Source organism: Mus caroli, chromosome 8 (assembly GCF_900094665.2).
Source record: "Mus caroli chromosome 8, CAROLI_EIJ_v1.1, whole genome shotgun sequence".
Lineage (NCBI taxonomy): Eukaryota > Metazoa > Chordata > Mammalia > Rodentia > Muridae > Mus > Mus caroli.
This window is the reverse complement of record NC_034577.1, coordinates 53,485,988-53,502,285: the sequence shown is the minus strand read 5'-3', so window position 1 is coordinate 53,502,285 and position 16,298 is coordinate 53,485,988. Positions and strand designations below refer to the sequence as shown.

General features: G+C 36.4%; 1 protein-coding gene across 8 annotated transcripts in view; it reads left to right on the top strand.

Annotated features, from left to right (window-relative positions):
- The window catches only part of Clcn3 (chloride voltage-gated channel 3), a 74,373-nt gene that overhangs the window by 37,278 nt on the left and 20,797 nt on the right, over positions 1-16,298 (top strand). For all 8 annotated transcript variants that reach the window (XM_021171076.2, XM_021171077.2, XM_021171074.2 and 5 more), the window contains 5 exons: positions 6,830-6,987; positions 9,573-9,672; positions 10,420-10,607; positions 13,134-13,256; positions 14,412-14,618. In XM_021171076.2, coding sequence (XP_021026735.1) covers positions 6,830-6,987; positions 9,573-9,672; positions 10,420-10,607; positions 13,134-13,256; positions 14,412-14,618 — 776 coding nt within the window. The remainder of the gene's footprint in view (positions 1-6,829; positions 6,988-9,572; positions 9,673-10,419; positions 10,608-13,133; positions 13,257-14,411; positions 14,619-16,298) is intronic.

The following is a 16,298-nucleotide window of genomic DNA, read 5'->3' as shown; positions in this document are numbered from 1 at the left end:
GTAGGGAAGTGGGGGGGGGTATGGGGGACTTTTGGGATAGCATTGGAAATGTAATTGAGGAAAATACGTAATAAAAAAATATTAAAAATTTAAAAAAAGATTATTTTTCTCTATTAGAAATATATATTTAATATATTTATGTATCTTAATTTTTTTTACAGATAAATGCATTTTATTTCCATAGTTGTCTGAGCATTATAAAGTTCTGTGGCTATAAAAGAACAAAATGAAGCTAAAAAGTCTTCTTTGTATAGTGAGTAGGAGGAGTCACATGCAAGCCAGTTCATTAACTGAGTTGTTTTTCTAAGTCAGATCTTCCCTTATTTTTGATATTTGAACTGTGAAATTGTCACTAATTACATTATTGATCATTTCTAAGTGATTTACGTTTGTATACATATTAGTGTAATTATGATTAGTTAAAAATTTGAGAACCCCCTCCACCACCTCTAAAGTTGAAGAACTTCTTGTCTAAATGAAGAAGATAGCTTTTTCTCCCATTCTCTTTTGCATATTGTCCATGTTTGGGATTAAGATTAATACTAAATGATTTGATCATTGATGAATGTCATATGATTTAATTTGATGACGTCTTAGACACAAAATATTTAAATAGGTTAAAGTTTGTGGGTATTTTATTTCCTCTTACCTGTCAGTATTAAGCTTTCTCATTACTTACTTGCTTCTAGTCTATACATTTGCTTCTAAGCTAAGAGTAGCTGACAAAATGGACCTATGGGCTAAAAGGTTAATAAGTAATATGTGCTGGATCACAAAGCTAATAGGTAGCAGATCTGGAATTTGATTCTCAAACCTTCTAACACCAAAGTGCATTAAGGTCATGAAAGTTCTTTTCTAGGCTCCTCTGAAGAAAGATATTTGTCCGGATTTTCTTGGGATCCAAGTAGTGGGAGCCAGTTTACATCCTTTTGATGGCTGTTAAAATGGATTGGTTTCATTTCTTGTATTTGTATGTTTGAATTTTATATAGCCAGCAGCTATTTTTTTATAGACCCCCCCTTCTTCTCTCTCATCCCCCTCCCCCTTTCTCCCTCTTTTCTCTCCCTCCCTTCTCTCGCTCATAGAGAGTTCAAATCCAGTTCCTGGTGCTTGGTTCCAGCCTCATACTCATCTTTTTCTTGGCTGAGGCATGTATCTGATAGATCTCATCAAGACTTCCTACTACATAGGGTAGACGTTTTTTTTTTTTTTTTTAAAGCTTTATTTATTTATTTTATGTGAGTACACTGTCACTGTCTTCAGACACACCAGAAGAGGGTATGAGACCTCATTACAGATGTTATGAGCCACCATGTGGTTGCTGGGATTTGAACTCAGGACCTCCAGAAGAGCAGCCAGTGCTCTTAAGCGCTGAGCCATCTCTGCAGCCCCAGTTTTATTTAATAAAAAGCTTGCGACATGTTGCTAGAAGCAAAGGGACACCAAATGGACAGAATCAATATGGACCTCTTGCATAACTAATACCCCTTTGATGAGGATACAGTTTTATTATTTTATCATTTTAAGTTGGGAGATATACCTGATTATTAGTAATGAATATTTAGTAGTGGGCTTTGAAAAATGGGACAAGAAAAAGTTGAAATTAATTGTAAACGATGACTAAGAAAAATATATAATTCAGATAATGTTTGCAATGGTCTAGTGATCTAAATTTTTAAGTTATAGTGTATTCTAGAAAATATATTCATCAAAGTGATATGTGTACATTTAATGACATAACTTTCATAAAGTATAAATGAATAGCTCAACATCTAAACAAACATGGCCAGCTTATGAGTAAGTCTGCTCTGTGTATTTCACATCTAGGAAATGGGAACAGTTGAAGCCTATCTTTAGTCTATAACTTTCTTCTTTACTTGGTTCTCTCCTAGTCTTTGTACAGCATATCTCAAGGAATATGGCAAAATGGTGTTTCATATGGCTTACAGAAATTCCAAGCCCTTTTCCTCACAGAGTTTTGAAATCTAGAAAATCATCTCTTGTGATCAAAAGTATTTGCTTTTATAATTTTCTCTTTTGTATGGGTTTCAGAATTCTTAATTAACGTATCCTTATTTTATATATGTGTTTGCATGCATGTATGGTTGTGCACCACATGTGTGCAGTGCCTGTGGAGGCCAGCAGAGACCATTATAAACCTGGAGTTATAGATAACTGTGAGCTCTCATGTTGCTGCTTGGAAATGAGCCTGGGTTCTCTGCAAGAATAGAGAGTGCTTTTCACTGCTGAGCCATCTCTCCAGCTCCAATAATACTGAAATTTTATGTTCTCTTTTATCTGGTAATGCATATATTTGATGGCCAGTGGGAGTTTGTGGGCAGGATAAAGAAATAATAAGGTCATGGAACTTCATTCTTAGTTCCAAAAGGTATTCGCCTACTTGTCATTAATGTCTCTACAGATAAGCAAATGAGGGCAGCATTTGCATTAGAAATGGCATCCTGTCAGTTTAGGTTATTAAACCAATTGTAAGAGATGTGCTGAAGGCAAAGAAAGGCATACTAATCAAGGAAGCAGTGGTCTGACTGCCTCTATTTTATCCTTGAAGACCTTTGTTTTCCAAAGCTTATTTGTATATATCAATTTTAGGAAAACCGCATTATAATTTATATACTAAGCAGCTCGTACAAGAGAATACCCTACATGTATGAGAACTTCAATTTGTGTTTGGGTAATAATTAAAACTTGTCTACTTTAAGACATTGAAGGGTGATGTTTATTAATTTGTTGCTTACTAAAAACTTTAATACACATGTAATTGATTTCAGTTTACCTCATTTTCACATATGTAACTGAATCCTTATACATATCTACATGCTATGAACTGTATACAGAGATGTATTTGAGATACTTGATGACTGTTATTACAGTTACACAATTACACCTTTAAAGTCACTCCACTTGCGCATCTCTAGGATATATTAGAGAAGACCGTTATTTGGTGGAACAAAGTATATAAAACCATTTACAGGCATTCTATACTAACGTAAATATTAAAATTGTTGGAAATTTTTGATTTTCAGAAATCTTAATTTGCTGCAGTTTTGTGAATTGACGTGTTGGAATAGTTTTCATAGGGTAATTACTTCAGAGTCACTATATTCAAGATACATGAATGATGAATATAAGTGTTTGCTGTGCTCCTGGTTTCCTAGTTCATAAAAGTAAGAATAGCAATCTTTTCCTGCTTCTCAGTTCACAGCTGTATAGGAGAAATAGGTATTCTATATGTATGGCTTTATGACACAGATAGTCTAGAAATGCTTTTCTTGGTTCTAGTAATGTAATATTGTACAGGTATGTTGAAGGGTATACAAGTTCTGAGTTTTGCATAGAAAAGTAGTGAAATCAGAAGTCTGTAGCTCTTTAGCTCCGTTCAGATAAGAGCAACATAGGTAACAATAGTACTAGAACCTCTAGAGCCTTTAGTAGTTGACTTGTGCCTGTGCGAGATATGGTTGCTCTGTGTGTGTGTGTGTGTGTGTGTGTGTGTTCACGCACACAGCTGCATGTGGAAGCATGGTGTCTTTCTTAGTCACTCAGCATTGGATCCTGTGATTCTAGAGTTGCAGGTCTTTTGCTGGGAACGGAACTTGAGTCCTTTGGAAGAGCGGCAAGTGTTTTTGTACCTTTGTACCATTTCTCTAGCCCCCTTCTCATTCTTTTCCTTCTCCTTTTTTTTTTTTTTTTTTTTTTTTTTTTTTGGTGGAAAGCAGGGTCTCTCACTGAACTTTGTGCTTTCTAACTGGGTAGAATGACTAGCCAGCAAGCCCCAGGGGTCCTCTTATCTGTGCTCCCCTAATATTTCATGGCTGCACCTGGATTTTTATGAGTTCTAAGGTCTGAACTCAAATTCTCATGCTTATATAATAGTAAGCACTTTACTGAATGAGCCACTTTTATGTCTGTAGTAAATTCTTTACAATAATTTCAGGGCTGAGGATATAGTTTTAATGGTCTTCAGCATTGAAGAAACAAATTTTCAGATTTATAGAAGTGAAAATTAATACAGAGTTCTCTATATTTTATCTGAATTCCTAAAATATTAGCAGTTTACCACATTAGTTTATTCTGTCTTTTGTACTTTGCCTTTGTATTAAATATTCCAGATAAAATGTGACATTTTCTATAGATAATGCATTATGAATATACTATATTTTTAATTATGTTAAGAGTAAAATTCAGAAAAAGTACATGTCTTCCTCAAATAAAGAAGTATATCTGTATATAATTATATTATGATTTTTAAAAATCAGAATTGACATTGGTATAACATTTTTACTTAATCTAGCTCGGTAGTCTAGATCAGTAAGGCACATGTTATAGTTAGATGTCATGTCTCTTTTAATTCAGGACAGTTCATTGTTCATTCTTTATTTTTGAGACAAGTTCTCTCTGTGTATCCAGTCTGCCCTGGAACTTACTATTAAGACCAACCAGGCTGGCCTCAAACTCAGATCCAACTGCCTCTGCCTTCCTAGTGCTGAGAGTAAACGTATATGCCACCGCGCCTAGCTAACAGTTTGAGAAATAAAACAACTGTTTGTTTTGCAAAACTTCCTTTACTTGGGTGTATTTGGTTTGTTCTTGTGAGAGTATCCTTTTTCTTTTGCTATAAATACCATAAAGTGTCATGCAACGTTCCATAAAGACACAGGAGTTCTTGACACTCTCCTCCAAATACCAGTTTTAATGTTACCATATAGAAAGCAAAGTAGATACTCTTACATTTGCCAAGATATCATAAATGCTTTTATAATTTGATAAATGATATTTTCTTCTTGAAAATGTGTTTAAAGCTTTAAATATAGTGTGAATGTGTTTTATGTAATGAATGTAAACATCCTAATGCAGGGATTATATCTTTAAAGAAATAGACACTCGTATTTCATACATTGTTTCTAGGCATTTGAATTATGAGGAAAGGGTTTGTAACCCAAAGTGTATTTCATTAGCTTATATCTTAGCAGTGCTAAAGTTTCTCGGTCTAGCGAAGACTTCTGCTTCTGACCTTGCCATAGGATAGCTTTTTTGATGTTATATTTGCAGTTATTTCTTTATCTCTGCATAAAAGGGAATGTGTCCATTTAAAACAGAAAGACAGCAGAGCAAAGGTAGTCTAGGAAATTTGCTTAGTCCTTAAAAGTCAGGGAAAAAATAGGTCTCATTTTAAATTTAAATTTATTTTAAATTTATTTTTGGCACAAAGTCTGTACATTGGATTGGAAAACTGTGGCCACATGACAACTCTTACCTTCATCTCTTTTTTTTTTTTTTTTTGATTTAGGTTTATTTATTTTATGTATGAGTGCTTTATTTGCATGTACACCTGCAAGCCACAAGAGGGCACCAGACCACATTACAGATGGTTGTGAGCTGCCCTGTGGTTGCTGGGAATTGAACTCAGGTCCTCTGGAAGAGCAGGTAGTGCTAGTAACCAATGAGCCATCTCTCAAGCTCCTTTCTTTTGTTTTTTAAAAGGCAAGTTTTCACCTGGTTTTAAAACTTTTGTTAGAGTGCTTTCATATCTATCCAGTAATATATTTCCGTACCTTACTTTGTGGTACAGTGGCAGAATTGGCTTTCTAAGATTGTACAGATAGAATCTTAAAAGAAAAATTCCAACTAGTAAACTTGCTGGTTTGAGATTATGTATGTGTATCCTGGTTTCTGTTCTATTGTTCTGAAGAGACACCAAGGCACCTCTTATTTTAAAAGAAGCATTTAATTGGGGATTTGTTGACAGTTTCATAGGGTTAGGGCCATTATCATGGGAAGAAGCAGACAGGCATGGCACTGGAGCAGTAGCTGAGAGTTCCATAGGTAGTAGGCACAGTGCAGGGGAGAGGGAGTACAAAGGACAGAGAGACAGGCGCACGGAGACAGACACTGGGCTTGGATGGGTTTTGGAAATCACAAAGCCCACCCCACAGACACATCTCCTCCAACGAGGACACACCTCCTAATCTTTCCAAAGAGTTCTGATGGGGACTAAGTACGCAGGTATGTGAGCCTAGAAAACATTCATGTTCACACTACTACAGTGTATATTAGATGTGAGAGCTTTCTCCTCCCAAAGGGTTTGTATTTAATATATGAACTTTTTGTCAAGGCCTCTCCACAAAACTAACAGCTCAGTGCAGTTACATACTTAAAAATTTGCATTTTATTTCTTAGATTGAACTTATTATCATAATTAAAAGCTGCCTGTATTTCTTCAATTCCCCAGTTGTCTTTTAGCATTCCAGGACCTTCTTTAAGTTTGTTTAATCATATAAAATATATAGTAAATAGGTGTCAAAGATTTATTTAACCCTAATGGAGGAACCAGCTTGATGATAAAACTGATTCAGAGGAGAACCTGTGAGGCAGACATGTATGTAGTCTGTGAAGCAAAGAAAATTATTTTAAGACATAAAACAACAAAGAACAACAAAAAATTTACAATTCTGAGAGTTATCTTTCTTGCTAGAGAGCAACAACTTACATTTTACTAGATGAAAATCATTTTCAGTCTATCAGTCTTCAAAAGTTGTCTTCTAACTTTATGGAGTCTATTTTGTTACCAATGGTAAATGGTAGAAATTCATACAAAATTCTCTTGGCCAGCGTATCAGATGACCGTTAGGCTGATTGCTAATAGAACTGTGTGAGGTCATGAATATTATTTTTGCCTTATTTCTAATTTTGGGTAGTCAATGTTTCTTCTACTTTTCAGTGATTTGTGATGACATTTGCAACTTACCAATTTCTAAAGAAGTTGCAAACCTCACTGTCAGCTTATAAAATAGACTTTTTTGTCCTGTAGGAACTCATTATACAATGACAAATGGAGGCAGCATTAATAGCTCTACACACTTGCTGGATCTTTTGGATGAGCCTATCCCAGGTGTCGGTACATACGATGATTTCCATACTATTGACTGGGTGCGAGAGAAGTGTAAGGACAGAGAAAGGCACAGACGGGTGAGTATTTTCAGCATTTTATAAAAATAGTACAAGATGGATCATTTACAGTTGTATTTCTGCCACTGATTGCAGGCCACTAAAACATTATACATTAAAATATATTTTGACATGTGATACATTTTCTCTGCTTTGTCTTGATGTTTCCTCTGTAGTTCCTTTGTATTCTATGTTCTTCTGTATAGGGTTTGAGGTAGTTTAAAAACAACAGCAACAAAAACACAGTTAGACACATTAGGATAGAAAGGGAGAAATGCAGCTTAGGAACTGGGTAAAGACTGGCCAGGCTTTATGAGGTCACCAAGATACTTGCTTCCAGGATCTCAGAAGCCAATGCAAAAGGAACGTTGTCGCTTAGTCTAATATGAAAGGAAGATAATGTACCAGAAAAAAGGAAGACATCACTTGGTAGGATTTTGTAGTTCCTTACCATTTTACTCTAATAAATGCTGAAGTATTTCTCAAGTATCCTTGATAAAGTTTTTTGTGTGCATAATAAGCCATTGATTTTTCCCCGCAAAGGGAAGCCAGAAAGAAAATTGAGGCATAGTAGTGCATGTCTATAATTTCAGCAATCAAGAGGCTGAGTTGCAGGAATCCAGTGTAGGCTAAATAACAAGACCCTATCTCAAGGCAGAACAATCCTGACTCCAAATCCCACAGTATAGTGAATGCACACTGGTATAATCTAAAATCTACTGTTTCAAAACAGAGAAACCCTGTCTCGAAAAAAAAAACAAAAAAAATACTAATTCACTTAAAAATTATAACTGTAAACCCACTATTTTAAATATAACTAATATAAAAATAATACATTTTTCAAAATTAAAAAGTATTTGCAGAGTGATTTTTTTTTTTTAGTCTTCATGATTGCCTGGCTTAATAAGACTGATGCACTCTCATATCTGCTTTGCATCGTAGTCGTTTATAAAAAGAGTAGCTCTTCCAGGGTTTTCAATTGTCTTCACTCCAGCTTTGTTAAACTAAAACCCATTGCTTTACCTTGACCTTTGAGAATACATGGCCTTCACATGAAATTATCATTTAAAACATACTAGTTTGCTGAGCTATGGATTGTCAGATGTAGACAGCGGTTGGTCGGTTAGTTGGTTGGTTGGGTCCTGGGACTTTAACTCAAGGCATATACAATCTGACTAAGCTGGAAATAGTTTCTCATGCAGAGCTTCCGGAGTTTCATGGCCTTCTGTTGGATGTGGAGTTTTCTTTGAGAACTATTTTATCTCATATTAATACTTTTTATGAGATGTATCATAATACAAGTATCAGAAAATTTCCACTGAGTAAGAATACTTTATTGTTTTTAATATGTTTACAGAGTGACAGATACTATTATTACCAGTGGGTATTTTTGTTTTTTGTTTTGTTGTTGTTGTTCTTTTAAGAAAGCAGTGCAGCTTATTTAACTGATACTATATTGTTAAACATTTAGGTGATATCTATATTTTTGTAGCTTGGTGATGAATCAACACTATTTTACACACTGTTTTTATACTGAAAATGGACCAGCAAGAGTTTATTGAACATCTGCTGTGTACAAACAGAAGAATATGAAGAATGACAGAGACTGTCTGAAAATGACTTAATACTATCTTTTAAAAATATGCTTATTTTTTATCAAGGAAAAGCAAAGTGAAATTTAGTGAGCACTTGTAAGACATTCTAAAAAGTGGTTGATATCTGTGTTTGGATGCTTCTCTTTGAAAGGGATATGGTTTTCTTATTCACTGTGTCTTTTTAATTGGTCCTGTAGCTTTTGAATAGATGATCCACTCGAAATAGATCAGGTCATTGAAATCTTGCTGCACTTTTCTACAGGCTAGTTGAGCATTGTGGCCCTAGATGGACAATAGAGCTTCTTAAAGCTAAGCTGTGAGCAAGACAAAATAAGCTAGTTGGGATGGGTTTAGAAGTGCATTCTTGGGGAGACAAGCAAGCTATTACACTAGCATACTGCTATTGTTAATGAGGGGAGATTTGCATCAAATCCGCTTTCTTCTGGTTAATCTCTTAGCTGCATGCAGTCAATCAGTTGAGGACAGTTTTCTGGCTTGCAGGGAAGTCTTTGGCTGTTACAAGTAGGATTAGAGCTCTACACCTAAGTATTCACAGTTTCTATAACTTGGGGGGATCTCTCTGCTCGTGTGACTCAGGTACTATATTTTTGAGCAGTTTTTGTTTATTAATTTTGACTTTTAAACATAATTATATGTTACTAAAGTACTGAAGCCAGACTTTTACAGCTATATTATCTAACTTGTGATGTGTAAACTATCTGTGTGTAGCAGATAAGGTTTGAAACAGTGTAGATTAGACTTCCATGTGGCCCACGGGCCCTAACAGTCAAATCCAGATGTTCTGATTTAAAAAACAAATAGATCTATGCTTGATGTGTGTCCTCTGGCTCTTAGGTACAACTGCCCTACAGAGTGATTTTTTATCCCAAATTTGTTTTGTTATTCTTTAGTTTACAAGGTACTTCCTGTGTTATGAGACTTGAGAAAATTAAGTAGACTCAAGCATTGTAGAAATACAGTTTAAGAAATGAAACATATTTGTAATTTCAGATCAACAGTAAAAAAAAAGAATCAGCATGGGAAATGACAAAAAGTCTGTACGACGCCTGGTCAGGATGGCTTGTCGTTACACTGACGGGACTGGCGTCAGGTAAGGGGAAGGCTTAAGGGAAACTTTTGCTTTATCTTGCTTGGCTTTGCTTTGCTTTTAAGTTAACTGGATAACCCCCTCCTCCTTTTTGGGTACATTAGAATTTTTTAGAGTGCTTACGTTTCTTAGAAAAAAGTAAATATGAGACCAGGTGACTGAGGCTTCTGAGTCTGATTGACTGGGCGCTTTGTCTTATAAATTTGGCTGTCCACTGTGATATGAACTTCCTTAATTATATATACTTAATGAACATTTTATTCTATTATTTTGTATTGAGACAATCTCAATGTGTAACTCTGGCTATACTGGAACATGATACATAGAAAAAGGCTGGCCTTAAACACACTGAGATCTAATTCTGCCTTCCTCGGCCTCCCAAGTGCTACTATTAAAGGTGTGTGCCACCATGGCTCTCTACAAGCATTACATTTTAATGAGCTCTATGTCATAAGTCTGTTGACTGGATGGAAACCTGTGAACCAAAAGACCTGATTGCAGTTGCCAGAGCTGTGATGTGTATTTTAGTACTTTTAAAATAACCGTTTCTCTTTTTAAGTTGTAATTAATTTTAATAATGTGAGTTGGTTTTAATTCCAAACAAAGAATTCCAATTACTTAGAAAACAGTTCCTAACTGACCCTTTACTAATGGGATGATTTTTGCTTTTCATTAATCCTTATCTAGATAGTTTCAACTCTCTCTACATAGCCAGCCATATTTTGAACCATTTCCATTGTATTCTTACAGGGGCACTAGCTGGATTGATAGACATTGCTGCTGACTGGATGACTGACCTGAAGGAGGGCATCTGCCTCAGTGCATTGTGGTACAACCATGAACAGTGTTGTTGGGGCTCTAATGAGACAACATTTGAAGAGAGGGATAAATGTCCACAGTGGAAAACATGGGCAGAGTTAATCATTGGCCAAGCAGAGGTAAGTCTTTGCTGGACTTAGTTTCTGCTAGGTATAAGTAAAAAAAGGAAACCTCTGTAGCAGAGGAATGGAAGATATGCATAGTGAGAGCAAGTGCAGATGGTCTCCAGCAGCCTGTGTGGTACTTACTGTATAATCACATGAGTCCCATGCTCAGGATGTGGGTTTAGGGCAAGGTGTGACAGAAGTATAGTTCTTGCAACAGGAGCTGTGCGGAGTTGATAGAGAGTTATTAATGTGGATTAATACATTATGTCACTAATGTTGAAATATGAATTATGGAAGTGTGAGATATATTTTATAATTTATAAAATCGGCTTCTAAGTTGAGATAATTAAAGAAATTTGTACATTTTTAACTTAATTAAAATAGAATACATCCTTTCTCTCTTCCCTTTCCTCCCTCTATCCCCTCCCAAGTACCTTCCTTTCCACTCCTCCTGTGCTCTCCTTAGTCTTAAATCATTATTATGTGTGTCTGTGTGTCTCGCGTGCGCCGAGCACACACACACATAAATATGTGAGTACATCTTTCGGAGTCCATTTTTATTTGTTTGTATATATTTTCACGGCTGGTCATTTGGTATTGGATCCTTAGAAGAAGCTAATATTCCCTTTTCCTGATCTCCTTGGTTCCTATAACTCTTTGTCTAGAGGTGGGATCCTGGGACCTGTCCTCCTTTTCTACATTAATGGATCTACTGATAACTGCCACTCTTAGGTCTTGCTTATCTGCCTTTTTCTAAAAGATACTGTTTTAAGTTAAACTTCTTGGTATTTTTGGTTCTTAGAAATCTTTCTATGAGTGTGCCCACTCCAGCGCTCCCCTTTTCCCTGAGCTATAATAGATACAGGAGGTGTGATGTATCCAGTGGGGCTGGGCTCCCCATAATCTGTTGATAATGCTCATTATGTCCTGCTAAGGTTTTCTGAAATGGAGTTTGTCAGGAATAGAGCCTCCCAAAGAAAAAGTGCCTTGGACTGGAAATAGGCTGTATTTGCAGATGGTGGAAGATCATTTTTTTTTAAAGTAGTACAATATTTAATATTATTGCAATGATATTCTCAAATAAAGCTTAAATATAAGATATTGGATGTATTTTATATTCACATATGGGTATATGTAAAAACCATTGTTATAGTTTAGATTGAAAGAATATTTTTTGGTATTATGTTCCATATATTGTTTCTTACCTTTAATTGAAGTCAGTTTAATGACCTTCAGGAGAACTGTAACAGAATGAAGTCATTCTGGGGCTGGGGAGCTGGTTCACTGGTTAAGAGTGTTCACTGCTGCCAGGAGCCGTTATAGCTGTCTCCTGGGAGGCTCTGCCAGTGCCTGGCAAATATAGAAGTGGATGCTCATAGTCATCCATTGGACGAAGCATAAGGCCCCAATGAAGGAGCTAGAGAAAGTATCCAAGGAGCTGAAGGGGTTTGCAGCCCCATAGGAGGAACATTAATATGAACTAACCAGTAACCCCAGAGCTCCCTGTGACTAAACCACCAATGAAAAAAAGCACAAGGTAGAACTTGTGACTCTAGCTGTTTATGTAGCAGAGGATGGCCTAGTTGGTCATCAATGGGAGGAGGCTCTAGGCCCTGTGAAGGCGCTATGCCCCAGTGTAGGGGAATGCTAGGACCAGGAATGGGAGTGGGTGGGTTGGGGAGCAGGTTGAGGTGGGAGAGGATAGGGGATTTTCGGAGGGGAAACTAGGAAATGGGATAACATTTGAAATGTAAATAAAGAAAATATCTAATTAAAAAAAAAAAAGAGTGTTCACTGCTTTTGCAGAGGGACCAGAGTTCAGTTTTCAGCACTACATGGAAGCTCTTAGCTGTAGTTGAGTTTCCAGGGAATCACATTGCCCTTTTCGGAACTCCTGAAACGCATGTTGTTGGCTTCTGCGTGTATGTGGTTCAGTGAACTACACAGCCAAACACATATACACATTAAACAAACAAATTACAAAAAAAAAAAAAAACCCAAAAAAATAAAACAAAAGACAACAACAACAAAAAAGGAAAATCTAAATGCTAACAGAGTTTTACCTCCACCAACAGTTTGTGAAACATTTGTGGGTAGGCATAGGTCAGTGTGTAATTAATGTGTCTATATAACAAGACTTTAGGCATCAAGAAAACTGGGAAATTTACCAAGCGGAAATAAGGCTTCTTACTTAGTATGTACAGTGGCTAGCTTTTGGATCCTACTTAAATACCTTGTTCACATAGAGCTTTTGTTATAGTAGAAATAAACCAGGAGGCTTTTAGAGCTTTTACCCAGATGTGTGTATGTGCCGGCACGTGCTTATGTAGTCCCAGCTACTTGGGAAGGAAGCTGAAGTAAGAGGATTTTTTTCAGCTTAGAAGTTTGAACTCAGTCTGGGCAGCATATCTGAATGAAACCCTGAAAGTACAAATAACAGTACTGGTAAGTTCTCCATCAGTTTCTTATGTGGCAGCTGCTTGAATTCGTGCTGCACTGTAGAGCACGTTCACACTATGAGCTGTTTTTGCTTTTTAGGGCCCTGGATCTTATATCATGAACTACATCATGTACATCTTTTGGGCTTTGAGTTTCGCCTTTCTTGCAGTTTCCTTGGTGAAAGTATTTGCTCCATATGCCTGTGGCTCTGGAATTCCAGAGGTAAGCCATATAATATTCATTGAATGTCAATTGTATGCTTCTTTTTATCTTTAGGAACTGCACTTTTTTAGAAAATAGTTTCTTGAGAGATCATCAGTCTCTCTTTCTCTCTCTCTCTCTCTCTCTCTCTCTCTCTCTCTCTCTCTCTCNCACACACACACACACACACACACACACACACAGGCATGCACGCACAGGCGCGCACCTTCTCACCACTAATACATAGCTTATAAGTAAGAAAATTAAGTTTAAGCAGCAAAAACTTCAGAAATGTTTTGTTGCCTTAAGTTCTTTGATGGCTTAGTTGATGTTTTGCTGTTTGATTCTGATGGTAATATATTCTTTTCTTTCTAAAACCATTGACTATAGTAAATAGTCTTATAAATAGTAAATGACTTATAAACTTGGTGATTTTATATTCTAAGGAAAAAATTGCCCACAGTAGGTCAGTAGTATAGATGCTTGTTTGTTTGTCGATTTGTTTGTTGGTTTCAGTAGTAATTTAGGCTTGAACTCATTTACTGCTAATTTTTTACTTTTTAAAAATTAGGGTTTTTTTTCTAACTTTTTAAAAAAGTACATTTATTTATTTATTATTTATACAGCATTCTGCCTGCATGTAAGCCTGTAGGCCAGAAGAGGGCACCAGATCTGATTACAGATGCCTATGAGCCACCATGTGGTGGCTGGGAACTGAACTCAGGACCTCTGCAAGAGCAGACAGTGCTTTTACCTCTGAGCCATCTCATTTTTTTTTTTTTAAATAAATTATAGTGATTTTTAAAAGCTGTGTAGGTAAAGAAATCTTTAGAAATTAACCAATACCTGCAGTTGTTATCAGTTGCTGTTCATTGTCTGTGGTATAAGTAAGAATTCCACACAATTCCAGTGTGGTAAGAAAGCATACAGTCTTTATTCCTGACAGACTGAAATGTATCTAAATGCTTGGGCTTATTCCTACAACCAAAAATTTCAAATTTAATTATGTGATACGTATTTATCATATATGATAAAGTTTGTTTTAAAAATTATGAATTGTTTTATACTTGGTCAAAGTTTGGTAGATGTTTTGTGAGTGAAACATGAGACTTTTAGTGAAGTTAAGTTCTCAAGTTTCCTAAAGGAAATTGAATTGCCTTCTTCATTCCTTTGTAGATTAAAACTATTTTGAGTGGATTCATCATCAGAGGATACTTGGGAAAATGGACTTTAATGATTAAAACCATCACGTTAGTGCTGGCTGTGGCATCAGGTTTGAGTTTAGGAAAAGAAGGTCCCCTGGTACATGTTGCTTGCTGCTGTGGAAATATCTTTTCCTACCTCTTTCCAAAGTATAGCACCAATGAAGCTAAAAAGAGGGAGGTAAGTGGTATTTGTAGTTCATTTAACAGAGGGATGAATGTTAAAGAAACTTGATGTTCATTGAATGACTTCCTAGTATAAAGATTCCTATAACTCTTACATAAGTCATGTATTCAGATTAAAATTTGAGATTAGTGTGTGTTTCCTTTTTCTTTCTTAACTTTCACCTTTCTGGAGTTGAGTGCTGCTGCTGGGTTAGTCAGACAAGCAAGAACCCCTTCCAAAGATCTTTGCTGTTTTTATTCACTGCACTTTTGACATTACTGCATTTTCAGGCTTGGGAAGTGGACTGTATTGTACTCCTGGAGGTAGAGTCTAATGCCATGGAAATTCTGTATAATACACAGAAACCTTTCTTGAAAGCACCATGGCGAAGTTCTGAGGGCCTTCAGGACTTTGAAAGTTTAAGTCGGGAATTTACAGGGAGCGTGGGAAATCTTTACTCAGATACCTTACACTCCTCTTTTACTATTCTAGAGCAACATCCATTTTCCTAGCAGGTCATTAAAGTAGACGTCAGCTTTAGCTAGGTTTCTCTGTTGCTGTGGGTCTCTGAAGGGAAGCAGCATCCTGAGCACTACTGCACACTGAGTTTCCTTAGCTTAGCCTCATTGTCTCTGGGAGTCTTACCTTATGTTTCTGTAATCCAGACCTGGGCAGCCTTGTGTGGTACATAGATCTTCAGTTGTTAATGTGTGGCTTTTACACTGCATCAAAGACTGAACTCAGGCCCTAGCCTTTCATTCTGTTATTACTAGTGTAACCCCCCCCCCTCACACACACACACATTTTTATCAGTTTCTTTAATATAAATAATTATAGTATCTTGTATAATATACAAGGTAGATACAAGGTACATTATACAAGTTATATACTATGTACAAGGTATATCGTATTTTGTAATATTAGCATTAAAGTATTGTTCTTGTATTGTATATAGATATCCCCAAAGTGAGACATTTAGAAGTATCATAGTTTCATCCTTGATGAGAATTCAAAAGATATACTTTGCTGTGTGTCTGGTCCTCTGGAAGTATTTGCCTACGCTGTACAATTGATTCCATAGCAATCCTACTATGGCACTACCAGGACTTAAAAAGCCAGCAGACATGCTTTACATAGCATACAGTTTGTAGCAGAAGATGGATTGAATAGTTTTTTTGATTCCAAAAGTTATGCTTTTAACTACTGTGCTATTGCTATAATTCTCTCTCTCTCTCTCTCTCTCTCTCTCTCTCTCTCTCTCTTTCTGTGTGTGTGTGTGTGTCTTTAGGTATGCTAAGCAAAAAGACATATCCAAATCCTGTATTATGAGATTCTAGATGGTATTCTGAGTGCTTCATATATATTCACTAAGTAACATCATGATCATCTTAGACAAGAACAGGGAGACACGGGGGCTGAGGTACTTGGTACTTACTATGGTCACACAGCCAGTGTATGGCAGAGGCAGGACTTCTGCCCTGCAGCTTCAAACAATTTATGAGCATTACAACTTGATTTTTATCTCCTCTATCTTTTCTTCCAGAAAATTTATAAAATGAGATGATTTGAGGACGTGATTAGAGTACCCTCAGATATTCACGAGATCGCAATAGTGAAAGGAGTAGAGTCTTAATAATAATCTGATCAGTTTCCAGGTGGGAAGGCAGCAGTGATCAGTGCCCTAGACAGCTGCCC